This window comes from Rhodamnia argentea, chromosome 9 (assembly GCF_020921035.1).
Source record: "Rhodamnia argentea isolate NSW1041297 chromosome 9, ASM2092103v1, whole genome shotgun sequence".
NCBI lineage: Eukaryota > Viridiplantae > Streptophyta > Magnoliopsida > Myrtales > Myrtaceae > Rhodamnia > Rhodamnia argentea.
In genome coordinates, this window is record NC_063158.1 from 25,355,860 (window position 1) to 25,382,840 (window position 26,981).

The following is a 26,981-nucleotide window of genomic DNA, read 5'->3' on the forward strand; positions in this document are numbered from 1 at the left end:
TGTGGATGAAAATTCATGTATTTTAATATTTGCCTGGGGGATCTCACTATGGTGCTTACAATGGATTATATTCTACGTGATGGAGCTACGGTTAGAGCGTCGTTTACATTTCATTACGGCTGTACGTAGCTTAAAAAAATAAAAAATAAAGGTGGCAACAAGAAATTGGTCTTTTCCTAGAGATTGATGTATGCAAGGCACATTACACATAATTCTCACTTTTGGCACTAATCCTACATTTTGTCGCTGTGGACCATACATCACCATCGAGTCCGATCTATTTGAAGATTGGTATAATTTATATTTGCGCATACATAAGAACTATGTTCGGATGAAACCGCTCGTATTCTACTAAATAGATGTGCGCGTTAGGGCCCAACAACAAAAATAATTAGTGGAATTCAATATCCGGAGGAATGATCATCGACTCAACCATATTTGCTATCTGACCAGCAAAAAAAAAAAAAACCATATTTACTAAAAATGGAAAAAGAAAAACAAAGCTGTATTTCCTAATAATTTCTGGTTTTTCCGACCTATCAAACACCCAACTTCTGCCAAAATCCAAGAACTGGACATCGAGAACTCTGTCCTAGATAAGGAGAACAATACAAGATGCTTAAACCAATTACATTAAAAATGTGAAGTGAGGACTAATGCTAATCAACTACTACTGCATAAACTGATCGAATGACAGTTTCTTGGTGATCTGGATGATCATGAATGGTGCTAAATTAGCAACAGAATTTCTCGATTTGTTTCACTTTGTTGGCCGAGTAAATGTTAGCACAAAAGCATGCAATAACTGACCAGATGATTAAGACATGAGTCTCACATAACCTTAATAAACATTTTGAGGAAAACCGGGTATTCAGAGTTTTTACCACTCCACACGGTTCAACTCCAAACGAAGTAGAGTTAACTCCAAAACCAATTTTTTTTTTCCCTGGACACACTACGGATTACATCACGACTCCTAAAACTAGCGCAGATACATGTATCCTACGACACACACGCAAGTCACTAACATCGTCCCGTCAGACCATCGTACGGAGCACTGTACACATCATACAACAACTAGATACTGATTCCGCAAATAATAACAGTGATGGCTCAGTCATCCAGCAGCAACTGCGACATCCAGGTGAAATCTCACCTTCATCTCTTCCGACGCTTGGAGTCAACCTGTATACAGTTAGCCCCATTCATAAATCAACCCATCTTTGAGATAAACTAAAAGTTATTTTTATGTAAGGATCTGCTGGCAAGAGTATATAATTCCTTTTGCATACAAGAATACATTACATGCTAACTACACTACTTGTATCTATATGATGCATCAAAGCAAATCTTCCAGCCTCATATCTAGGAATTAGGGTCCACGACCACCATTCATGCTGATAAAAGATATGTGGAATCAATGAGTAAATACACGGGGGAGCAAACAGAAATGGGGTGTAGGGGATCTCGATGAAATTATGCATACAGTGTACAATGGTTCATGATGGGTTAAACACAAGTAGCTTCCTGTCTACAATATGGAGTAGAATGATTTAATGGCTGTCCAGCAAAACACAGTACTTGTACATTGACTTAATCAAGTAGCTATGGAATATCAAATATGAAACAGCAATATGCATTCGACCAAAAAGAAAAAAAAAAGAAAATATGCATAAGCATGAACACAATTCTACTCTTCTATCTCACAACTTCATAGTTCCATAATTACATTTACCATAACACTTATGCTATCTCATCGCAATATCATGAGAGAATTTTGTGAGACCATGTATGTAGCCCTTAAGTTGTAAAGAAATCCCTAAGTAAAATCAAAAAAATGAAAATATGGGGCAGATATTTTCTGTTATTACAAAAGCTGGATCAAGGATCATATTGAACTGCACCGGGAAAAACATTCTTTAAATTTTGCAGGAAGCGCACTTGTTCAATTCAAATCCAGACAAAGTCACACTCGCAAGTTTTTACACAATCGACATTAAAGCGTTTAGAGCTGTGTATTACAAACTACGCATCTAATTAATTGTCCCCCATCCAACAGTGCATGAATCTTCACTCTTGAGCCATCTGCATAAGCCTATACAGTTAGGCCTAGGACCAATAAGCGAACTTTGATCTCGAATTATTCTGCTATAGATCACGGAAAAGCATTTAAAGGTTGGTTGTCAAATTAGAGAAGAGTCAAGGCACACAGACTTAAATTCAGGCGAAATGCATACGAATCAGGGCAACACACAGCCTGGAAGATGGTTTTGAAGGCAAACTAGCACCCAAACTCCCTTGCCAATCTGAATTTACATGTCATTTCTTTAAGAATGGCCAGAACAGAATGAGCCCTACAAGGGGATAGCAAAAGTATCTTCACCATATATTCAGATGATCAACTCTGTCATCCCCCCTACTATTTAGAAAAGATCAACTCAAAAGGGGAAAGAAAGAGATGAAGGGATAAAATGAACTAAATGCTAGTGCTATGTTAGCTATAATATTACTCTTGCCATTTCCTGAATCTTTCCAAGATATCCATCCTTGTAGTCAGTTTACAATAAGTACACCTGCTTCTTTAACTTGGAGAATCCATGTTCTGCATTATGATATATATGCAGCAAATAAACAAAAGTCGACAGTATTGAAAAACAGCATATAATTATCATGAATGATGGAAGGAATTATGCAACGTAAGTGATAGGTTACACAAATGTCTTATAGTTCAAAGGGGCATAATCACACTCTGAATTTTGATAAGAAGTAAATATGTTTTGCAATCACGGTTTCCCTCCCTTCACTTACTGTCCCAAAAACTATCCAAAACATGACTGGCCATTTTCGGGGGTACTACTTTATCAAAGAAACTGTTCCAACTAAGACATGTATACAACCCAACCTGACAAATTAAGCATTACAGAAAGCATTACTTGTAATGAATCATAGGCAAATTCTGCCACAAAAAAGTCTCTCTTAAGTTCTTAATTAAGATTATGTGGACAAGATAGGTCCAATAAACAAGGGCTCTCAATGTCGTCAATATCTCAGCAAACATATTTTCAGAAGCATCAGGTGCAATGTAAGATGTTAAAGTTATGATTGGGAACCTTAAGAAGCAGAGGGGAAAGGGATTGATAAGCGAAAGCAGATAGATTACTTGGCAAAGAATCATAAGCCAATGCTGCCATAAACATGCCAAGAGAGATGCTGTACGTAGGGGCTCATATTGTCTTCAATATCTCATTAAACACCAATTCAGAAACATCAGGTGCAGATTTCTGTCAAGTTAAAGTTATGCTTGGGAATCTTGAGAAGGAAAGCAAAAAGGAGGTGGAAGCAAGAGAAATTGCTTTTGGAATTAACATTTGCTATAAAATATCTGAATTTACGCAATGATCCCCCATTTGAGGGCGTCTTCATGGATGGAGGGGTAAAAGAATGATCACCCTCAAACACTGAGATCATAAATGGTAGTTACACTAGTCCTCCTCATTCTTCTTCAAAATCAAAAGTAGTTCTTGAGTTCAATCAACTCAAAAATGATGCACATTATGTGCCAAAAAGTTACCTTCACAAAAACAATATTTGAAAATCAGGATGAAAGAGAAACAGTACCAATGTACCAATCATCAGTTTCCCATGTTCTAGCAACATCACACAGTCCTAAACAATACTCAACCTGGTTAATTATGCTGGAATATCCTTCACGTGAGCCTGACCATTCAAAGACAACAAAAAGAGAGAAGGGGAAACAAAAAGGACAAGATGCCAAAACTATTATCTAAGACTTGTTGAAGAGAAAAGCTCGCTGAAGCTTTTCTGACTTTTTTTTCAATGGAATGTTAAACAAGATTTCATTAAGAAGATACCGCCCCTATACAAAATGGCATCAGGTAAAAGACACAATAACTGTTTCTAACATTTCTAATATGAGATTGATCCTACAAAACCAAAAGTGAAGACTGTAGAACCAATTATCTCTAAAAAGTTCCCAAGAGGATTCAGCACCTCGAAAAATGCCCATTTCTTCCTCTCAGTCCAAATGAGCAAAAAAAAACAAGGAAAGGAATCATCTTAAAAACTGAGGAGCTGACTTTCTTATGTTAAGGTTATGATGAAGCATCTCCTGGTCTAACTGGACAAGATAATAGTCAGTTATTTAGAAACACCTGCCTTTTGGTAAAAAACAAGTACAATGAAAATACAACTGATGATACTATAAGTAACCCAAACACCTTCCTAGATATCTTCACTAGAAAGAATCGTGTAATACAGGAGTAGGAAACAAAATAAAGAGATCTCACGAATAATCGTGTCTCATATTTCCTGATCTTGACCACCATGATCTAATTAATTGCAAAAGCAATATATTCTTCAGTTCCCTATTATTCGAACAATGTAAAAAGTATACAAAAATTAAGCATGTACTATAGAGGTAAAGACATTAGAGTCTTCTGGACAACAGATGGACAATCAATCTTCAAAAAAATAGGAAGCCATACATCCTGAATGAAACATTTAGTACCCATTAGGTGCCACAAAGATCAACAGATTACCCTCACATTTTAAAATAAAAGACTTTGAACTAGAAAAAGATTGGAAATTTTCCAGGTACACTACTAGTCTTGATTTCCCTTTTTCTCAATAATCAATACATTAAATCTTGTTGCCTCAATTAAAATTTCACTACTTCTATAGCATTCTATAATGCAATTAAAATCTGTTTTCTTTAACTAGCAAATAAACAATGTCAATCCTTTTTTCTTTCTAAATAGAGCCAATTTAACTAATCTTCCATCCAAAGCTACAAGCAGTAAACTAAATCAAAAAATGTGTGTCATTGACTTCTCCACGAATTTTGGTTAGCTTTGACGTGTAAACTAAATAATCGGATGTAAGAACTTTTGATCCTCACCACACACAGATCTTACATCACAACTATCCAAGCAGATTTCAAGGTCACTGCCAGCCAATGAAATGGGAAAACAGAGGGAAAACATAATCATCAGATTTTAGCATCAAGGACTATTACCTTTACTTCCGCTGCTGGTGATGAAGAAAATCCATTTTCTGCTCGCTTGACCTCATCATCCGAACATTCGGAGCAGACAAAGTGCTCAAGCTTTTTGGCTTCTTCAATAGTCATACCAACGCATGCTGGATGGTACCTGAGAAAAATGAAGAGGGAGCACAATGCACTCTGAATTACATGAGGGTACCGCCAACTCTTCCATTAACAATCAATATGTTGCACAATCCATGGCAGACAAGTACGAGGAAATTCTTCAAACCTGCCCTACATACTCATGCCAAGCTTAAAACTTTTTTATCTTCGAGTAATTCTATCTAAAATTAGTAGCTGATTTGCCTGTAGATGAACAACCTTAGACCCAGTTCCTAACTCTTCTAGAATAAGCTCCACTAATTATCATGCCATTGAACTTTCTTATTACCTCCCAAGACCTGATCTTTCCATAATCTTCAACAAAAAAAATCAAAGCAACATCAGATGCAAGTTTCTCAACATTGTCAAAATATACTTGAACAACCAATTAATATCATTGATGGGAGGCAAAGACTAAATGTATACCAGTCCTTGCATCCTTCACACTGCACCATAAGGTCATCCGGGTTATACGGCATCTCACACTTGCAGTACCTATCAAATAAAGACATATCCAACAAAACCCATCAGCTAATCATAAAAATCTCAAACACTACACAAAAAAGATACTCCACCTTGATACGCAAACCCCATAATGATACAAAAAGAAAGCAAATGAAAATACTCACACAGCAACACGGTCAGGTATAAACGCCCCAGTAGCTGCCTTATACTCAAATCTACAGTAGTAATCCTCCGCTCCAACATTCTCAAGCTTCGTATAGTTCTTAAACGAGTGCACAATGCATTTGCCTTCAATAGTATGCGCGCTTTGCACATCAAAGTGATCAGACAAGAACAATTCTTTAGCACCATGAAACTGCCTCCTTCCTCCAATCGACTCCTCCGGCCTGTAATACCATCGCACCCTCACTTTCACGTTGTTACGGGCATCGGACTCGATCTTCTCGATTCGGGCCACGTACGGGGGCTTCCCGGTGTCCGACGGACGCATCAGCACGCAATCGCCAGCTTCACAAAACAACCAAAAGGACCCGCCGCATTAGCTTTTAAAACCGAACCCACACGCGCACACGGAGGAAAACAGGAACAACACCCCCACATTTTCCGAGGCACGAAGCTACATGCTGTGCTGCAATTAACGCAAGCGAGTTGGGGGAAACGCACCGCGAACCACCTTGGTGGTGCCTCTGATGGTGTAGGAGTCGAGGTCCTTCTTCGCCGGCTTAGGCTTGGCCATGAGGCCCGGTCGGGTCTTCGCCATGAGTCGAGGGGGTAGGGCTCAAATGGCTCGCCGGAGCGTTCGCCGAGGGATTGGAAGGGTTTGGGGTGGCGGAGATGGATTGAAGGGGGGGAATGTGAGTGAGCTCGGCGATGATCCAGGAACCCTAGATTTTGGGGAGAGGGAGAGGGAGAAGGAGAAGAGACCAGCGTTGGTGCTCGCTGGTATTCATGGAAATCGGAGAAGAGAGAGAGAGAAAGAGACTCATCAACCGAGTCACTGTGCAAAGTCAGTCCGGCGATTAGTTTAATTAAATCATATTATCTTTCCCTAATATTGCTATTTTATTTCTTCTAATATGCAAACATTGCACCTGAAAAAGTATGGCCTAATGCCTTAAACAACCCCGACCAAAAAAAAAACACCTTAAAAAACTCCTCAATTCTATTCTAAAATTTTTTGGACCTAAGCAAAGTCCTTAAACCGCTTCGTCCGAACTTTGAAACGTAAAATTCGGGAGTATTCTCTTGGATGAATGGAATAAAAATATTTCTTCTCAACTTAGGAGGGATGATGGTAGGAAAAGTAGATTCCATGTCATTTTCGAATGGTTGCTTCAGGGTAGGGTCGTATAGTAGCGTCCCGCGCCTAAAGTGATTATCAGAGCTTCGGCTCTCGCATCGTCGACCTGTGCTTCGCACGGTATTTTTGAACCGACTTGTCGGCGACGTACTCCCGGTTCAAAAATACTATGCGACTCCTCAATTCTATTCTAAACTTTTTTAATCCCCTAAAAAAAACACTTAATTTTAACAGCGGTCCTAAACTATCATAAACTCTCTTTTTTATTTAAAAAAAATCAAATTTTACTTGAGGTCCTAATCTGCCCAATTAAGCCCTCTTGACAACGAGAGATGAAAAACTCCCGAGTGTGAGCTATGCGAGCATCCCAAGTGAAGTTTTCTGAGCGCGAGCCCTTCGATCGCAAGAGATAGAAGACTTTTTATTAGGGTTGATTTTCTTCGGTTGCTCTTACTCTTAAGAGAGTCTTTCTTCCAATATGCTCATGGGTCTTACTCTTACGACATATTTTTATATATGGAATTTTGAGGAAAAAAAAAACTACAGCAATGATGGGGAAATGATGTCACTAAGGGCAATTTTGAATAGAGGGTTAGCGGGGACAGATAAAAGAATCACATAAAAAATGATTACCTTTTCGGCCTAGTACTCTAAAAAATCCCAATTTTAGCTGCGGTTTGAATTCTACTATAATCTCTTGTTGTTTAGTAAAGAAATCAACTTTTGGTCCAACTCGAATTTTGCCCTGAACTCTTTTTGGTTTTATAAAAAATCACCAATTTTGAGGATTAAGTACAGTTTTGACCATTTAATCATTTTTTGTTTAGCACAATTTTTGTGTAATCAAGTCCACTCCGAAGCTTACGAGGGTTCAATGACCCGCATTGTCCGTAGATAGACGGGGGCTTCACAACATTCATCATGCTTAAGCGAGGATTGCCGAACCCAACTTTACAAGGAGACGCGAGGGGAAGGTGCACTCTTCAAGCACCGGCGAAAGTGCCGTGACCCCGACTAGGGACGAGAGACGCTCTAGCTAGTATCGAAAAACCCTCGCCGCTACACACTAGAAATTACGAGCTTCTCGTGACACTTGCCTGCCACCGGCGAGGGCCAAGCAAGCCTCGCCACTTGTCGAAGGGGGGGCAGGCAAGCGGTTTCGATAATCCTTGCCTGAGCACGACACGGAGTCGATGCTCGTGTTTTGCCGCATCAGCAATGTTACGTAAGCAATTTTTGACATTGTTCACCAATGACAACCAACGATTTGATTGCATAAGTAGTTAAGGATATAAAGGATTAGGCGCAATCAACCAAGATGGTGTGAATTGGTTATTGTAGTGAACCGGCGGTAAGTTGGCTATCACGTATTAAGAGGACAAGGGCTAACCATAGATTATTGCATGTTGAGAGGACACGATCTGTCGTTAAGCCTACTAAAATGGTTAGGGAATAGGCCGTGCCATTCCTAACAGCCCCTGCTCCAAGTGCACCAAGGCAAGAATGAATTGGGATGGATGATAAGATCCTAAGTTATTCGGCTTAAGTAGATTATAAGTATCAAAATTTATGTGCGACGCTCATTTTAATGTCAAAACTTTTAAAACAATCACTTAAGTGCAGTGCCAACTTCGACGAGTTCAAATCAGATTTGGCATTGACGTGAGTATTTTTTTTATAAAAAAATTTGACGCTTAAATGATCGTTTTGAAAGTTTTGGCACTAAAGTAAACGCCGCACACAAGTTTTGGCACTTGTAGTATACTTTAAACTAAGCTATTCGTGTCCATTTAGGATGTTTTATATTGGTTTTTCATAAATATGAAAGGACAAAATTATGCATTTTCAAATTGCTAATTTGCAACTTTAGAGTTCATCAAAGCTTATATTTTTTTAACAAAACTCATGGTAATGAATGAAGCAAGCACAAATCTTAGTGGATAGCAAAAATCACTTGAGAGTGCAAGAATAATAGTCATTGCAAGGGGAAAATCAGTCTCTTGAAAGTAAAGTCTTATTTGTCAACTTTATATTGGGGTGTGGTTCATACTCCTTAACGACGAAAAAGCACGGGAGGCTCGCTCCTAGGTGAGCGGGCGAGGATCCAAGGGGGGCACTTCGGCAAGGGTCGAGGATAGGGGGGCACTCTAGCAAGGGATGCAAGGGGCAGCACCCACTAGAGAGCTTTTACAATTTTGGTTCATATTTTATTGGTAGTTTGGATTTAGACCTATAAACAGCTACGGAATGGCCTATGTCTTTTTTAGCTCTTAGGATTTTCTTGTGACATCTACATGTAATCGATTTCTTTTGTAATTGAGAGTTGTAGTAAATAAATGGGACGTGCTAATTATAGTGGAGTCATATACTGAATGTAGTCTTAGTTTAAGGGCAAACCAAGATAAAGTTTATATCTCGATCACTCTTTCTCGCATATACTCTTTATTTCCTTGTGTTTATGAGCCTTATCCTAACAATTTAGAGGCAACTCTTATGGAAGACATTTTTATTATATGAGAAAGACATTAAAGTGACATTGATATGACATTCACACTAGTGTCAAAACTCCAACAACAAAAACTTTAGTGCCAAAACTTTTCAACCGATAACTTAAGTGCCACTTGGGTTATATATATATCACTTGAGTTATATCTCCAATTTGGAATTTGGGATGTCGAAAATCAAACGTGGCAATATTTTAAAAAGCAAAATATCACTCAAGTTCCAATTGTCAAAGATGAGCTCGGTTGACGGAGGAAGAATGAGAATCTGGATAGAGTTGCTGGCTATCAACATTAAAGGAAAATCGAGAATCCAGGTGCGGAAGATGAAGATGAAGATGAAGGAGTCGAGATCCTAAAGATGCTGAAAATCCACCTCATTGTCCACGCTAGACTTGGTTTTTATTTAAAATGCAAAGTCATGTACAAATTAACATTTTATGAGAAAAAGCTAAATAGGATTTTTTGCCGAAATTTGTCGCAGAATGCACTTAAATGATCATTTTTCTTCAATGTGACACTCCGGTGCAAAGTCTTGGTACTAAAGCGAGTGTCATACGAAAATTTTGACACTTCTAATGTCTCTTTCCCTTTTTATTATATGTTAATGCGGTCATATTGAATTGGAACATAGACTATACATGTCATGAATGCTATGAGTCTATGCGGCTTGAAGAGAACACATCGGGGACTAGCTAGGATCTTAATCGACGTTCATGTATCTCTCGATTTTCGCATGTCTCATCATGTTGGACTTACTAGGATTGGTTTATGAAATTGATCTATTAAGTCATGTGTCAAATTGCAAGTGGCCTTTTAAACAAGTGGGTCATATTCAATGAACCAATCACGGACACATTACTTCGTAAAAACCGAATTCATAAACTAGACTTAGTAAGTTTAGCATTGCTTTTTGTACTTTGATGAAATAATACGTGTAATCCGAGGAAAAATCTGCGTATATGTGGAATGAATATATAGTAATGCCGAATGAAAAGCTTATTCTTGCAAATAAACGCCCAGTGGCACTCGTTGAGCAACCAATTAAGTAAACTTTATAGCTTCCAATGCATTGATTGTCCTCGCGTCACGCACAATCAGCGCCTTGAAAGTTGAATAATTTCGAAGAAGATATGCTGATATCAAGACCACACGAAAATTGGTGCCATTTCACTTGTTTAAACATGCTGTTCCGCGAGAAAAAGTGAAATTTTGTTGAGGTAAACATAAAATAGTTTTTCGACCGAAGGAAATGCAAAATAGCTTGTGCGATTTCGGGATTTGTATATTCCACCTTTCATACCGAAATTAAAGGATGAAAGATGCTCCAGAGTCCAGACTACTGTCTTTGAACTCCATAAAAGAATTCTAATGGAGGCATTCTTGATCATAGAATTACATCAATTCATCAGAAGAAGAAGAAGAAGAAGAAGAAGAAGTGGTTAGAGCAATGCATGAGTGGACTGGATATGCAGAGTGATTCATGGTCGTAGTGGGCTCAGATCCAAAAGCACTCGTACAAAAACCCATTAACATAACTCCACAGAACACAGCCCAACCAAAAAACACCAAATGAGACCTCACCAGCTTCACGTGCAGGCTCGTTCACATCAATTCATATATATTCTAGTTCAATGAAAAAATTATCGAAGAAAATTCTAAATCTATTACAATTATTTCAATTCTTTCTAAACCTTTTTTTTTCAATTAAGTCCTAAATCTTTTGCAACTGTACCAATTCACTTCATTCGGCCAGCCGACGCTGATGTGGCAAAATTTAAATTATTTTTTATTTTATTTTTATTAATTTTTTGTCTTTTCTTTTCTTTATTTTTTTTTTTTTTTTGGTTTAGGGTTTAGGGCCGGTAGCAGGCCGCGAGCCTTCTCCCAGTGGCCGGTGGCCTCTTGCTGGCCCTAAACCCTAAACACAAAAAGAAAATAAAAGAAAAAAGACATAAAAAATTTTCAAAAAATAAATTTTTTTGGTCAAAGTTAAAAAAAAATCAAAAAATAAAAAAATATTAACATTTTGCCTCGTCAACATTAGCCAGCGAAATAGATTGAATTGGCACAACTGTAATAGATTATTTTGATAAAAAAAAATCATCCGGTAGAGACTCAACGAGATCACAACACTAAGAGATGGGGATGTCATCTTGGAATTGGCATGCCGGGCTCTGTAAGTTCAATAACAACTCTCCTTCCCCGAGTAGCTCGACCTCTTCGCAATAAGTTCGACTTTAGATTTATATCTTTCGCCTCAATCGATCTGTCACTTATAGGAGGACATTCGACCGTGACATTTTCCGGGTAAATTGGAGAAATTTTGTAGTGATATTCGGAGAAATTTCGTGAGCAAGGAAAGAGGGATGATTTTTACAAAAAGGGAGCCTCTTCTTTACTTTCTCCTCGGCACCATGATGCTTTCGAACATGCATTGTAGGAGATCGAGGAGGAGAAGTGTATAAATCCCATCACGCGCGATGCATTGAGAGATCAGCGTAAGCGAGGCGCCGCCCGTCAGACGTCACGAATTCATATTGCCAAGTAAACCACCAAGCATCCAAGATATATCAACAACAAGTTCTCGCGAATTATCGAAAAAGTCCTAAACATATTATAATTGTATCAATTTAATCCTAAATCTTTTTTTTTTCCGTTTCAGTCCTAAAATTTTTGCGATTGTGCCAATTCGGTCAATCCGGTCAATTTTGACCATTAGACGCTAACGTATACACTTGCCGTCCGGCAACATAATATTTTAATATATATTTTTTTTCTTTCATCTCCTTTCTCTAGCCGACAAATGGCCGGAATCGGACGCTTAGCCTGGAGAGGCCAACCTCGCCCGGCCAAGGCGAGGCATAACCTTGCCATCGCCGAGCGAGGCTCGCCTCTACCGCCCAAATCTAGCGAGGTCGTGCCTTGCCATCTCAAGGCGAGGCCGCCCTCACTTGGCCGAGCGTCAACTCTGGCTGGTCGCCGGTGACCGACCGGAGAAGAAGATGGAAGGAAAAAAAAAAGAAGGAAAAAATGTTTTAAAAAAAAGAAATAAATATTTGTAAATAAATATTAAATTATTATGTCACCGGATAGCTGGTGCCGACCAGCATCAATGTCAACGCCGGCCAATCAAAATTGGTTGGAAGAACTAAATTAGCACAATTGTAAAATCTTTAGAACTGAATTGGCACAATTGCAATCGGTTTAGGACTTTTTTAGTAATTTTTCCACATGTTTTGACCATGTATGCATTAACATTTTGTACAATGTCAATGTTCCGCAAGTGAAATGCTGTCTCGACAATACTATCAAAGATGGTACAATCTCAATATAGATTCACACACCATCATCACGTATCTTGTATAAAACACTTATTGATTAGAAAATCGTATGATAAGAAATAATTAACGCTATTGTCGGACTATTGGATTAGCAGCTTCCATCCCGGAATATGACATATCACGTGGCTGCATTGACCTTGAGATAATCTTTCCATGAAAGTCGAAAGCTAGCAAACTGTCAACCCTCACGAGGAGACGACCCTAACAAGTGCTGCTGAGTTTTCAATCTGTAACTAGAACAAGAACAGCAGACGAGCTCTCACAAACAAGTCTTGCAGGGTAATTCCAGAGAGACGATGGATCTCCCTGACGAGTCCCCAAGAGCTTTGGGGAAGAAACCCACGAGCTCCCCCATTGAGAAACACTGAGAAACTCGGCTGTAAGCAAAGCGCTGCGTGATGAGGTGAACCATTCTTCTCGGGGCAAACCGCAACATCCGAGGCAGCCCTTAGGAGACCCGGCTCGATCGATATCACAAGCCTTCACGATGTCCACCTTCATCGAATGCCGCCTGCGCCCTCTAATCAATGTGAATACACTGAAGCAACTCACGAGCAAGTAAAATGTGTTGTCTCCAATTCTCCTCCCAGGAAAAAAAGCGGACTGCTCATGGCCAACGAAACCGGGGAATACAGGAGAAGCCATAATCTTAGATCCGCACTTATAAGTAGTATTGCAACAAGAGATGGGACAGAATATCAGTAAAGCTTACTTGGATTCTCCTTCGGTCTGTCTTACACAATGGCCATCAGGTCCCAGCGCCTTATGGCTAACCAGATCGAACATCACTGATTTCACCTACTCCACAGTAACCGGGGTGGAGAGAAGATCAACATGCTCAACGGATAAAGTGCTCCCAATGGAGTCCCGAATCATCTGCATATCGATCGGTGAAGCACGCAGAGCACTGGTAAACTGAGCCTAAAAGGAACACGCCTCCTCGGATCAGGATCATTAATCATCGTCCCATCCTCCGCAAGTCAGGGATCAAATGGTATTACTGTGACACTTGCGATTGACTTGTGTCAAAGAAGCAAGCCGTGTTTTGGTTTCCAAAAAATTCATCCTTGCCAAAGCCGCGAAACCAACCATACTCATGCATAAACACCAAATATAGCTAACAGGTTATATAATCTTATCCGATGTTATCAAGTATTTCCATGTGCCACAAACCGGCACATTCCATAGTATAGTTATAAGCTTCAACACTCGCCATCAAATCATTAGGCGGTCTACAACACTCAGGAAAGAGCGCATTTAGAGCTCATAAGGACATTAGGGTCGAATAATATTAGCACATATTAACCATCAACTTCAAAGTGAGGTCGGAGAGATGTCCATGGGGAAGGGATTGCCGAACACGTTGTCCATGTAGTAATGAGGGTGAGCGGCATCCATCACCACGAATTGCATGTCCTCCGATGGCTTCCAGTGCCTCTTCCTTTGGTTGATGAACCAGTTGTTGATTTGCTTCTGATCTAGACCCGTTGATTCCGCTAGAGCTAGTTTCTGTGATTCCTGCCATTTCGAACAAGACCCAAGAAAAATTTCAAATACCTAGTGATGCAAAATGAGGTAACTTAGGTGCTCAGAGTCTAGAGCCATTGGCATTGGCAAGCAAATTATGCATAGACACAATATCAGAGTGAGGCAGGACATGTGATTCACACATGTCAAGCAGGGTATCTTTTATTAGTCATATAGCAGCAGGGCAAAAATTCTTCCGGTGAAATGAGATCGTTTACAATCCATAGCTTTAACTTATAAATTACACTAAGTGGCAGCGTTATCTCAATAATTCAAGGTGACAGTTTTCATCGAAGGCAACATCTCCAGTCTACATTTAAGGACTACATTATCAGGGTATTTGCACCAAAGTAGTGCAGTCACACAAATTGAAACATTAGAACATTACTAAAGAATATATTCAAAGAACTATTGTAAAGTACACAGCAAGTACAAAGAATTACTAGTAAGGATGTCACATGGACAAGGAAAACAATATTTTCTGAGAGCCATAAGCAACTGATTAATCAAAGCAGCACAGTTCATCCCAAACCATACATAAATTAGTCAATATGACAACCATTATGCCTGTTTTATCATATAAAAATCCATTTGGGAGAACTTTCTTTCGATCTGGGTCATGAAAAAGAATGGTGGAGTTGAAGATTATAGATGAATACCGATGGGTAAGGCCACTTGTAGTGTCGACTCCACCAATCAAGCAATTGTTGCCGGGCCTCTTTTGGGAGCTTCCCCTTCTTCCTCTTTTTCATGAACTCCTGCTTGAGGCTACCCAGATATCCGCTGTACTTCCGCAAGAGCTGAGTCTTGAGCTCTCTATCCTCTGCTTGGGGGTCAATGAAGTTGTTCACATCATCTTCTTCAGAAGAGCCATTCCTATCAAAAGCCTCACTCAAAGCCACTGGCAAACATGAATGAGTGCAGTAAGCATTTTGTGAAGTCTACGTTGCGAAATGAATCAAATCACAGACATCCATTGGTAACAATAGATTTGTCACTGGGTAACTAAAATATAATAGCACATTGCACAAGGTCAAGAATACATCGCATCGCACTCGGTGTTTATTCGGTATCTTGACCTTTCATAGGGTTTCTCTGGAAAAAGATCTTCAATGGGCCAACAAAATTAGTCCAAATTGGTTACTAAGGTTTAGATTTAAATCGACTTGTCAAATGAAATGTCCAATAAAGTTATTTAGCAACCGAATGGGAAAATCTTCTGGAGTTCAAAACTCCATTTCATCATTAGTTACGCTTTTCCTTCTATAAGAAAATTCATGTCAGTATCATATACAGGCAAACATTAATAATTTTTTATTTCCATTTCTAGGAACTAGGATCTTCCAAGCATTTTATTTTGTCATGCATCAGGTAGTACAAGCTTACAAGATTGAACTCTGCCACCAATTAAGATATGAATAAAAGATCCCGCTAAATCATACAAAAAGTTCCATTGCTACCAACAGCTCAGGAAACCATATTAATCATCATATGCATATAAGATCAAATTACAGTACATAATGTAAACGTTATATAGATAGTGATGGTATGCCTCACGCAACATAGTGGCAAGCCCGAGCAAGTGATGCAAAAGTATTACACAAATACTTATATAAAAAGGAAATAGGAAGTAACTTCCTCTCTAAATAACTACAATCAAATGCGTCATAGTCCAATACAAGGCTTCTAACCCTATGCAGTCAGATATTTCCCTTTGGATATGACAATGAGAAATGCTAATTCGGTTATCAATTATCATCGATCACGTGTTCAGCGATTATGCCATGGGTAATTAATGTCACGAGAGAGAGAGAGAGAGAGAGAGAGAGAGAGTCCTTCACAGAAAGTAAGGCAATCATTATGCACGACAAAAATCCAACATCATATATTCATTTTGCTTTTAGCATCAAGCAAGTGATTTCTAGTACAAGGGTTGGCCAAATGGTTGTTACACTTATAAATTTTTATTGTCAAAAAAGGTTACACAATGCATATCCGTAGCTGGAAGGCTGTTCCCAGGAATGTAAATTACCTAAGTGACATTGTTGCTATCGAACTTGCCTTATTTTCCTTTGGATGTTTAATCTGCAAGCTACTGTATCTTAGGATCTAATCTAAAACACCGGCTTTGCAATAAATTTGTCCCACAACCAGACCACAAAGGAATAATTCTTCTATGAAGGGGGAAGAATGCAAGTAATAAAACTAAAAGGTATGTGTCTCCATCTAAAACCTTAAAAATGCTTACGGAAATCCTTTTTCCACCGTTGGAAACAAAGTGAAAGTCCAAAACTGTTGTGGTGCAAATACTTTCCTGCTAGTTGTGCTTAAACCCTTATTAAAGTCTGCTCGAGTGGCTTAGAGACCCTACTCAAATGTCCTTTGCACCACATACAAGAATTAAAAAGTGTCTTGGTTTTGAAAATCAAAATCTAATGCTAAAGCCAAAGCTACAGCATGTTTGGTTTGGAGTTAAGCTAAACAAAAAGGTCCTTATGATTTTCCATCATAATTAAAATAGATTGTCAAGAACTATGAAAGATTTTTTAGGCGAATTACATATATGTATCCTTTTTTAGTATTCAGGACGTTCAACATTGAATAAAAGTAAATACTTAAAAGCAAAAGCAACGCTCAAAACCCAGTAAGAGGGTGGTTACCGGTGTCAGCTTTAGCTTTTGGTTTTTGAGTCAAAAAATCATGCTTCTATTTGCACAACCCTTGGACAACATAATACAAATCTTATGTGCTAGATAATGACTTTTTGTGGTCGTTAGTGTAGAAATGACAAATAATCGTGTGACCTGTTAGGAGTATGTACCAGTTTTACTTACATTTTGCCTGTCTAGAATTACTCTATTAGAAAATTACGACAACCATGCAGAAAGACCTTGTCATCAAGATCGAATCTGTTATTGTGTATGCTCAACAATGTTTAATAATTTTATATTCAGCTTTCAGACACATCTTCGTTTCAAGGCTCAACCTGCAAAGATGAGACTTGTGAAATAAAACCGTAAGTAGCATAGAATAAAACAAGCCATCAATGAGGTTGCAATATTTGACAGAAACTAAGTCGAAAAACTCCACGGTACATACAAACACTGAGAAGACCCTGCATTAAGAAAAAGTTAAAAATTCAAAAAAATCTCACTTATCTGAAGAATGAACTCGATGAGATTACAGATTTGCATCAATCGCATTGAAGAGAGTATGGGAAGGACACACCAAAGGGCAGGACAATAACCAATGATCCTCTATAGAATCTTCTATGCCATTTGCATCAAATGCGAAATAAACTAAGTAAACGAAGCATATCTTTGTGCCAAAGATTAATATGTCAATTGACGCGGCAATGAGTGAGTCAGCAAAAGTGCAAAAATTGTCCCGGCACATGTAAATTCATCAACTGAACCGATCTTGAAACTGAGTATAAAATCGGATATAAACAGATGGCCTATATGAAGCTGCTGACTTATAAATGGACCTCTAGGCTGTCTCACGGTTGACACACATGCCCAACAAAGCACAAGCCAAACATTCAAAAGATTCTCCCGAGCACACAATGGTAGACCATTGATGATGAACCAAAATAGCGCATTTTGAAATTTAACAATTGTGCTGGCAATTGGGAGAATCCCTGGCTGTAGATCATCCAATATTCAGATGTCGCACATCATCCTAATTTGTATGTACTGGAAGCTATTGGATGCGCAACGTACATGTAGAAGAAACATTTGAACAATCCTTTTTCTACTCACATATACATGCGTATCTACATATATCAAACTATGAATGAGATGCCATAGGTATAATTGAACAGTTCCTAAGAGTGTGAGAAGAGAAAAAGGTCCACACCAGGGCTCAAAAAATAAGCAAAAGCTACGCATATGAAGGCATTCAAGAGTAGAATAACAGGAAGCAATTTAAACGGAATCTGTCAAATAAAGTCAGGGAAAACATTCACTCTCAATTGATCCAAACCCTAAATAGACGGAAACCCTAGATCAAATCAACTAGTGCCAACTCATATCTACTAACTGCAATATCAATGAACGCATACAAAGAATCTTTGTTTAGTTCACATATTTTATTCTTGCACGTCAGCGAACCAAGTGTTATTTCTAGAAACTTGACAACGTTGACATGGAAATATCCCCTAAGTTTTCGCCATTTTGAATTAACCAATGATTTATCGCTCATGTGAAACTAGAGGACGAGCAAAATATTTCCTATTCCCAAGACAACTACAAAAGTGCAATACGAAAGGCCAACATAGAACTACTAAATAGTCAAATAATAGTATATAGGAGAATGCACGAGAACAAAGAAAAAAACCACATTATACACACAAATTCCAAGAAGAGAGAAACAGCAGTTAACAGTTGTTGTGCCATTCCTCTTCATTCCATGAAGAGAAACATCGTACATTAAACTGGAAAAAGCCTAGCACACGCACAAAAGCAAAGTTATATAACCGAGAACAAAAGGCCAATTCAGAGAAGCATATTAACCAGAGAGCAAAAGCACATTGTAAGAAGAAGAACAAAGAAACCACCATTTTTGAAATCCGAGCTCTTCACAGTTGACGTGCATGGGGGTTAAACATGAAAACCAAATCAAAATGGGGAAAGAAAAAAAGATTGACATCCCCATATCGAGCTCGCGACTGTTTCCAAAGTGAAAGCTTGAGTTAGGATTATGTCCCAAACCCCTTTAAAGTACGAGTTAGAGCGACAATTTGCAGAGAAGAAGATAGGTAAAATTCGCACCAGAATCAGAAGGAACGCCTAGAGTGAGCGCTTTGAATTGGCACTCGATCCTCTGGAGGAAGAGCATGGCCTCCTTGAAGGGTTTGGAGAGTTCCTGCTCATACTTGGTCAGCATCTCGCAGTAGGCTTCCATGAACTGGTCAAGAGCTGGGTCTTCACCGATGCATCCTGTGTTGCTCATGCCGGTGTTCCCGGCCATTATCGCCGCCGATGCACAGGCTTCCTCTAGCTTCGCCACCACCCCAGGCGGAGCTCCCACCTATATGTAGGTTATAATTTAACGACATACTAGTAAAACACCTCCGATAGGAACTGTGGAGATTTTCTTGGCAAGATCACCCAAAAGGGTCCAAGGGAAAAGGCAAATTCAACTTCGAACTTAAAAGGGTTTTCTTTCATTTTGCTGAACAACCAACCCGCAGGTATTGTTACTACGACCATATATTATACCAGAAAGAGAAGGGAAAGAAATTGTTTATCAGGGAAAATAATGAACTCCGTTCTTCGAGATATGACTGCCGTCCGTCTGCTTTCACAAATAAATTCTTCAAAGAAGGGAAAAAATGCGAAAGAAACAACAACTACTAACCCTATCAAGTCATGGTCGTCCCAGTTTGACTAAATTAACACCCATAAAAGAAATAAGAAAAGGAAAAGCCAAGCTTGAGTGTGACAGAAAGAACTCTTTTTTTCCCCTCCTCGGGTCTTTATCTTTTCTCTTCTACTTCGTTTTTGAGGAGACAATTAGCTTCTTTTCTCACTGGTATGAACATCTGAACAAAGGAGCATAGCCAGAGAGCGAGCGAGAGAAAGTAGGGTTTTTTTTTTGGCGGTTCTTTCACCTTTTGACAATTGACATAAGCTGAGAGAAGGCGGTGGTAGTGAGGATGAGCCATGATCTTGGCCTTGACATCGTTGTCCATGAAGAAACAGCCTGAGCCTGAGCCTGAACCTGAGCCCCCTGCGTTGTTGTTGTTGTTGCTGTTGTTGTTGTTGTTGTTGTTGCGGTCGTCGAGAATCGGAGAAGAACCGCTGCTGCTGTTACGAGCTGTTTGGTCGAGAAAGTACTGGTGGGTGCTGGTGTTTAGGTTTTGATGATGGTGATGGTGATGATGGAGATGGGGATGGGATGAAGAGGTGATGGTGTTGATGGGCATCATCATCATCATCATCGGGCATAGCCCATCACCACCACCACTGTGGTGACTGTTTTCTCCAAAAGCCATCATACAGGAAGACGAGTTAGTGCTGTTTGAACCACCCTCCATTGCTCTGTCTATCTTGTTCCTAACCTTGTTCAATAGTGTATGGCCAAACGCAGAAACCCTTGTCTTCTCTCTCTAAACTCTAGAGAAGTAAAGAGTGATGACGAGATCCTTTATGTGGGTGAGTTTCAGCCCCTTTAAAAAGACTGCAAGTGGGGAGTGAAACGAACAAACAACACCCAGTTTGGTCTCCCGAGTTTTGTGCTTACACAAAGTTCAGGCCTTTTCGCAGAAGAAAGAGAGAAGGGCGAAAAAAGAAACAAAATTCCATGAAACAGTGGCCCTCCTTTCCTTTGAAGTGGGTCGTCAGTTTTATAACAGGCACTAATATCACCATAAACACCTCTCTCTCTCTCTCTCTCTCTCTCTCTCTCTGAGGGCATAGCCTGCTCAAAACATTTGTCTTTCGAGAATGGGGGGAAAGTGTTCTTTATCCTTTCTTTCACTGTATCATCGTCTCTCTCTCTCTCTCTCTCTGCTCGTTCACAGCATCAATCTCTCTCCCTCTGTCTCATATCTGTCTTTTGCTTTCTTTCTCTCTCTATCTCTGCGTGGGTAGTTCTTGATACAGACACAGAGAGAGAGAGAGAGAGAGAAGTATAGAGATGAAAATGCACGCGTCTTGGGTAATAAGCGGAAGGAGGAAGGTTACTTATCTTGAGGGGCTTTTTATTACCTTCCCGATGAAAACTCTCTCCTTCTCTCTCTCTATGTTTGCCAGTTGAAAATGGCAGTGTATCAGTGGCAGTGCAAGAAAAGAGGGCGAGCGAGAGCGAGAGAGAGAATTCTTTTCTTTCTGGACATAAATAAAAGCAAATTGCGCCAGGGAGAGAGAGAGAGAGAGAGAGAGAAAGGAACGATCAAATCGAGGGAAGAGCCAAAGAAGAAACAGGAATTAACTATTCATGGATGATGGAGGGGAAAGGTTCTTGCCTTGGGCACGGAAGAATCACACACCGAAACTCTCTCTCTCTCACTCTGTTCTTGTTTGTCCCAGTGGTGTTTCTTACAACCTGGGGTTTTGATTTTTGCAATCTGCTGTCCACTCTTTCAATATTCCTTGTCACTGATAGATGTTGTCTTCTTCTATCCCCACGAGATTTGCATCCTCTTCGTCTTTCTTTTCCTTTTGAGATGGCCCTTCCTCTTGTCATGTGAATATCTCCTGAGTTGTAGCAGCAGCTGTGTACTTGGGGGGTTTCTCTCCACATCCAGCAACCTGGTTTTTTGGTTAAGGATGCAACCCATTGTTTGAAAGGTTTTGAGGGCTGTCGAATAAAATCTTGATACAATGTGATAGATAAAGTTTGAACTGGTTATCTTACCAGTAGTCTCCTATGGAATTTTAGAGGAGTCTTTGTTATGGCCTTATGGCTATTTGAAAATGAAATCTATTGGCCTGACAATCGAATAGTAGTATTAGTTATTTCTGACCGTACGATATCCCAATCAATAAGTGATTTATGTAAAATGCGCAGTGATAATATATGATACAGTTAAGATTGTAATATTTTTGACAGTATTGTCTAAAAAGTATTTTCCATTAAAAATCTCGAGTTAAATAACAAATGTGATAGAATGACTGCCGCTTCTTTTGACTCCACTTATATTGGAGAAACAATTGATCATGTTCACGTCTCCTTTACTGATCCTAATCAAAACCGTGGACGGTACTACGATGGCTCCTCCGTTTGTACACTTTTCAGTTTCTTGTCCAAACTCCAACACCTTAAAGCTATTTTGAGTTTGAAGAGTGGTGTTAGCTCATAGTCTAGGGTTCTTGGTGGGTTTCGTATAATACTATCGGTTGTCGTATGTACATTCTTTTCTGATTTCATATGGGCCTATGACAAGTTGTGACATCGAAGACATACAATTCCTTTCCTATTGCATATTTCTAACTTTAAGCAATCTTAAGAAATATATAATATTCGTAACAATTAAATGTATATTTGTCAAGCCTAATCGTAGTTGTTATTCAAAGTCAAGCCGTTCATATACGAAGAATAAATGTGCTATACGCAACTTGATCCTTCCAACTTATTTACATGACACACTTAAACTGCTCGAGACTTAAAGATTGGATTAGCCGACGGACGCCAAACCTAGCTAATCGATAATAATATATATAACCAGACACATTTAGATACGTTTGGATATATTTTTACTTGTGCAAGTACGAATTTTTTTTAGGTCGAATCATAAGTACATTTACATGTTTATATAGGAGTAAAAATATCTCAAACGTGCCATGTTTGGTGTTAAATCCTAAACTCTACCGTGGTATCATGGCAGATATGACTTCTGGTCCATAAAGAAATATACTCCTATTTGTAAGGGTGCTTTTCCATGTGCCTTAAATAACCTCGTATTCGGAAAGAAGATTTACGGAGGGACAAATGCAATGGCTAATCAGTTTTTGAATAAGAAGAATCGCATGTTAAACATTGCACTGCACTGACAAGTTTGCAACGTCTTTCACAAAAAAAAAAAAACTTTTATTACTTGCAGCTTCTTTCAAAGCTTCTGAGATCTACCTGGATATTTAATTATAGGCGTCCAATAAAAAAACAAAACAAAATTTCACGTGCTACCAAAAAATAAAATAAAAATACAAGATTACTGACACCATCTTCACCTGAGATTTGAAAAGAGATGGATCACACTCATTATTAGTCGTCTCTTCCCATGGCATCCAATCTTTGCAATTATTTACCAAGGGAAAAGAAAAGGGTGGGGTTTCAGCTAAAGGTAAAAAGCTGGTAAAGCAAGTGGGACACTCCGAATGTCTCTTCAATCTACCTATCCTTCCACACTCCTTCTAGTTATAGCCTGTCCCTCCTTTTCCCCATTTCTTTTTATTATTAATTCATTTTTCTGTCTTGTATGACGAAATGGTCATTTGGTAAGTTGGGAAAGTTCTTGATGCAACTACCCGAAAAAATGTCATCCAGCTTGATGGAAAATAGTAACTGAAGAAGATTGCTCAACGAGAAGAGAGACTACATATTAATAAAATTTAGGGCTTGGCATGATTTCAGAGTAAAATCGAGAGCTGAAGAATATCATCGGTGGGAATACGTCGATTCCAGGTTTTAGAATGTGCATGGTATGTTTTAGGTTTAAAAATTTGAGGAACTAAATCCGACGGGCAGCCCGGAACCTATCTTTGTGTTTTTCTTGTCTAATGTTTTTGGACGATCCTACAATATACCATGACATCCAATTATGAGTGTATAATTTGAAACGATTAGTCTAAGCTTCCATTTTAGGCGATATCCATCACTAAAACTTTTAATTTTTTAATGTTTCGTATTATTCATGAGTTAAATATGAGCTGTGGTAAGTGGATTATAACAGTAAACCGTGGTCACACTTGCAATCGTTCAATTAAGAATACATGTGGAATCCAGGTATATCCTAAAATTGATCCTAGAACCGTGACAGAGTAAATATCAGGTTTTATCATCTCTGAATTTCATAGACGACATCACGTGCAAATCAAACTAAGAGTGACACATAAATTAGAAATAAAAGATCTTATAGGATCCCTACAAACTAGTTCAAAAAGTTTTCATGGTGTGGTTTAATGTTTAAACATGCGACACTTTTTGTTATACGTAAGCTGATATTTCACCTGTACTTAGGATCCTTTAGAAATTAATGGGAATAATGCCGAGTACGTGAAAAATTGAATTATTGATAGAGAGGGACTACATTTGTATAAACTTCAACCAAATTACATATGCAAGTGTTGTGGGATGTTTTAATAGAAATCGTCTAATGCTGTTTTTGGATTTGAATATAATCTGTAACACATATAGTAAAACTGACTTTTGCTCGTTGAGTGTAACTAATATGTCCTCTTTCTTTTCTGTATATAGAATGTTATTTTTGCAAAAATTGATTACAAACATCTAAATTGATCGTGATGGATAATCCGTGACTGATCAAAGTAAAAAGAGAATAATCCAGAGTGTCATCGAAATTGATCCTGCCTTAAATCATGTTATTATGCGAAGTCCTCTCACATTTATACTACTAGTAAAGCTCGTTTTTGCACAAGCGCATGCAACGTGAATGCTAATTAATAGAGAAGTGTTTTTCTTTTCTACTACTCGACAAGAGCTCCAAGTTATTCTTTTGAAGCTCGTCGTTTTCATCATTAACGATCCATTTACCCTAAAAAGGATATGCCCTAACAGGGAAATCCCAATTCATTTGGCCTTTTGCGACAATCAAATAGATGGACGAGAACTTCCAGAGAACCATATTAAAATATTAATATAGTGATAAATATCACATTTATATAATAACGTTTCAAGTGATGAGTAGTAAAATCAACTCTACAAGAATGAGAAAATATTCGTACTTACAAGTTAAAGTAATCATGCGTCCCAACTAAGTAAATCCTCGAGTTCTACGAATTCTAAAATTTGCGATTACAATAATGTCCCTGGATATATGCTGTTTCTCACTCTAGGGTTCCGATTCCCAGGAGACAAATATTATAACCCTTCAGTTTTATAAATATGAGAAAATGACACAAATAATTTCTGCATTTTGACTCAATGTGCACTTGTCGTCATTGAATTTTTAATATGTTCAACGTGGTCCTAAAATATTAGCAAATGTTCATGTAATCTTTCCGTATTTGATGACATTGATTATTATACGTTGAGTTGAAATTTTGAAATGACAAATCAATACGTCTATCATTGTCTCAATTTACTTTATCAAAGTAAAAAGAAAATTAGGACATTAACGTAATAGTAATGTGGATCATTACATATTGATTTGAGATTAATATCTTATTTGGATAAGTCAAGTGTTTTTTTTTTTTTTTTGTCCATCGTTCAAATTTAAGATATTGAAAGTCATCTTAGCAGATTTCGTTAACTTTGGATTAACATATGGACGTTTAAGGCTAGATTGAATATTTATTAATAGTTCACGGGCTACATTATACTTTTTCTTAATGGGTCATGTAGAAAAAGTCATATCCTCAGTACTAACTATATCTAACGTTAAAAAATTTGTGTTGCTAATTTTTTGTGACAAACAACAAAAATTCCTTTCGTTATCTTTCTTATTCATTTTTTTTTTGTTGGTAGAGTAGAGCAGTTATTTGGGTAGCTTTAAGTTATTTATTTTTTATTTCTCTTTAAAAAATTTCTTCTATTATAAACAAGGGCATGGCATAAGCAAATATGAAAAACAATATATAAGAACGCAATAGATTATCTAATGAAAGTGGTCTACAAATTGAACTAAAGAGTCATAATGAGTTCCACTTATTTCTTTATCTGCAAACGAGAAACATCAAGGTTTTGAACCATTTGATCTCAACCACCATGAGTGGAGTCACTTGCTGCCTCCGGTTCCCCGGCCAGCTCAACTCTGACCTCCGCAAGCTCGCCGTGAACCTGATCCCATTCCCGCGCCTCCACTTCTTCATGGTGGGTTTCGCCCCGCTGACCTCCCGGGGGTCGCAGCAGTACCGCGCCCTCACGATCCCCGAGCTCACGCAGCAGATGTGGGATTCCAAGAACATGATGTGCGCTGCCGACCCAAGGCACGGCCGGTACCTGACTGCCTCCGCCATGTTCCGGGGCAAGATGAGCACCAAAGAAGTGGACGAGCAGATGCTCAATGTCCAGAACAAGAACTCGTCCTACTTCGTGGAGTGGATCCCGAACAACGTGAAGTCGAGCGTGTGCGACATCCCGCCGACGGGGCTGCGCATGTCGTCGACGTTCATGGGGAACTCGACGTCGATCCAGGAGATGTTCCGGCGCGTGTCGGAGCAGTTCACGGTGATGTTCCGGCGCAAGGCCTTCCTCCACTGGTACACGGGAGAGGGGATGGATGAGATGGAGTTCACGGAGGCCGAGAGCAACATGAACGACCTGGTGTCGGAGTACCAGCAGTTGCTTTGACCAATTGTAAGGTGGAAAGTGGGGAAAAGGGATTGGTGTTCTAATTAGAAAAAAAGTTGGAGACCACCAGCCACTGTCCAACTTAGATCATTGATTAATATTGGGAGGCCACAAATGGTATGCACGCCTTTATCTTCAAACATAGAAAAGTGGCCACGAGCCATGATTTCGTGATAATCACGAAGTAGTGGGAGAAACTTCTGGGCGATCTCTTGTCCAATTAGACAATACACAACCAGTAATCACCATCATTAAAGATCGTTTCTTTATCTAGGCGCTGTGTAAAGAGAATATCCGTTGTCCCCTTTCGTTAGGCTCCCTCGTTCTCGCCCTTTCTGCAATGCGTTCGAGACTGGTGGCATTAGAATTAGGTCTCTTATCCAGAATCTGAACTCAAGTCTTTTAGGGGTAAAGAAAGGGAGGGAGGAAGAAGAAGATTCCAGCTGAATAAATGTGCTATACGCAACTTGATCCTTCCAACTTATTTACATGACACACTTAAACTGCCCGAGACTTAAAGATTGGATTAGCCGACGGACGCCAAACCTAGCTAATCGATAATAATATATATAACCAGACACATTTAGATACGTTTGGATATATTTTTACTTGTGCAAGTACGAATTTTTTTTAGGTCGAATCATAAGTACATTTACATGTTTATATAGGAGTAAAAATATCTCAAACGTGCCATGTTTGGT

The 26,981-nt window shown here is 38.9% G+C and overlaps 3 protein-coding genes across 5 annotated transcripts; 1 reads left to right on the plus strand and 2 right to left on the minus strand.

Annotated features, from left to right (window-relative positions):
- Positions 1-817: 817 nt before the first annotated feature.
- Positions 818-6,641, minus strand: LOC115742854 (chromatin remodeling protein EBS). Of its 3 annotated transcripts, XR_004015613.2 has the most exons (6): positions 6,296-6,640; positions 5,797-6,139; positions 5,594-5,662; positions 5,036-5,171; positions 2,517-2,602; positions 818-1,185 (listed from the first exon to the last, which is right to left on the minus strand). XR_004015613.2 is itself a non-coding variant. In XM_030677361.2 (5 exons), exons 1-5 carry the CDS (start codon positions 6,390-6,392, stop codon positions 1,159-1,161), a joined length of 672 nt encoding a protein of 223 aa, XP_030533221.1. In that variant the 5' UTR covers positions 6,393-6,639; the 3' UTR covers positions 818-1,158. The 3 variants fall into 3 exon arrangements, 2 of the variants coding, with proteins under 2 accessions (XP_030533221.1, XP_048141284.1); XM_030677361.2 differs by lacking the exon at positions 2,517-2,602 and having other exon boundaries at positions 6,296-6,639; XM_048285327.1 differs by lacking the exons at positions 818-1,185; positions 2,517-2,602 and adding an exon at positions 1,218-1,531 and having other exon boundaries at positions 6,296-6,641.
- A 7,190-nt stretch (positions 6,642-13,831) lies between these two features.
- LOC115742853 (homeobox protein SBH1) lies at positions 13,832-21,308 on the minus strand. Its single transcript, XM_030677359.2, has 4 exons — positions 19,919-21,308; positions 19,077-19,335; positions 14,964-15,205; positions 13,832-14,295 (listed from the first exon to the last, which is right to left on the minus strand). Exons 1-4 carry the CDS (start codon positions 20,342-20,344, stop codon positions 14,092-14,094), a joined length of 1,131 nt encoding a protein of 376 aa, XP_030533219.1. The 5' UTR covers positions 20,345-21,308; the 3' UTR covers positions 13,832-14,091.
- A 4,369-nt stretch (positions 21,309-25,677) lies between these two features.
- Positions 25,678-26,280, plus strand: LOC115734050 (tubulin beta-1 chain-like). The gene has a single exon (XM_030664637.2). The coding sequence runs from the start codon at positions 25,696-25,698 to the stop codon at positions 26,278-26,280; it is 585 nt and encodes a 194-aa protein (XP_030520497.1). The 5' UTR covers positions 25,678-25,695.
- The last annotated feature ends 701 nt before the right edge of the window (positions 26,281-26,981 follow it).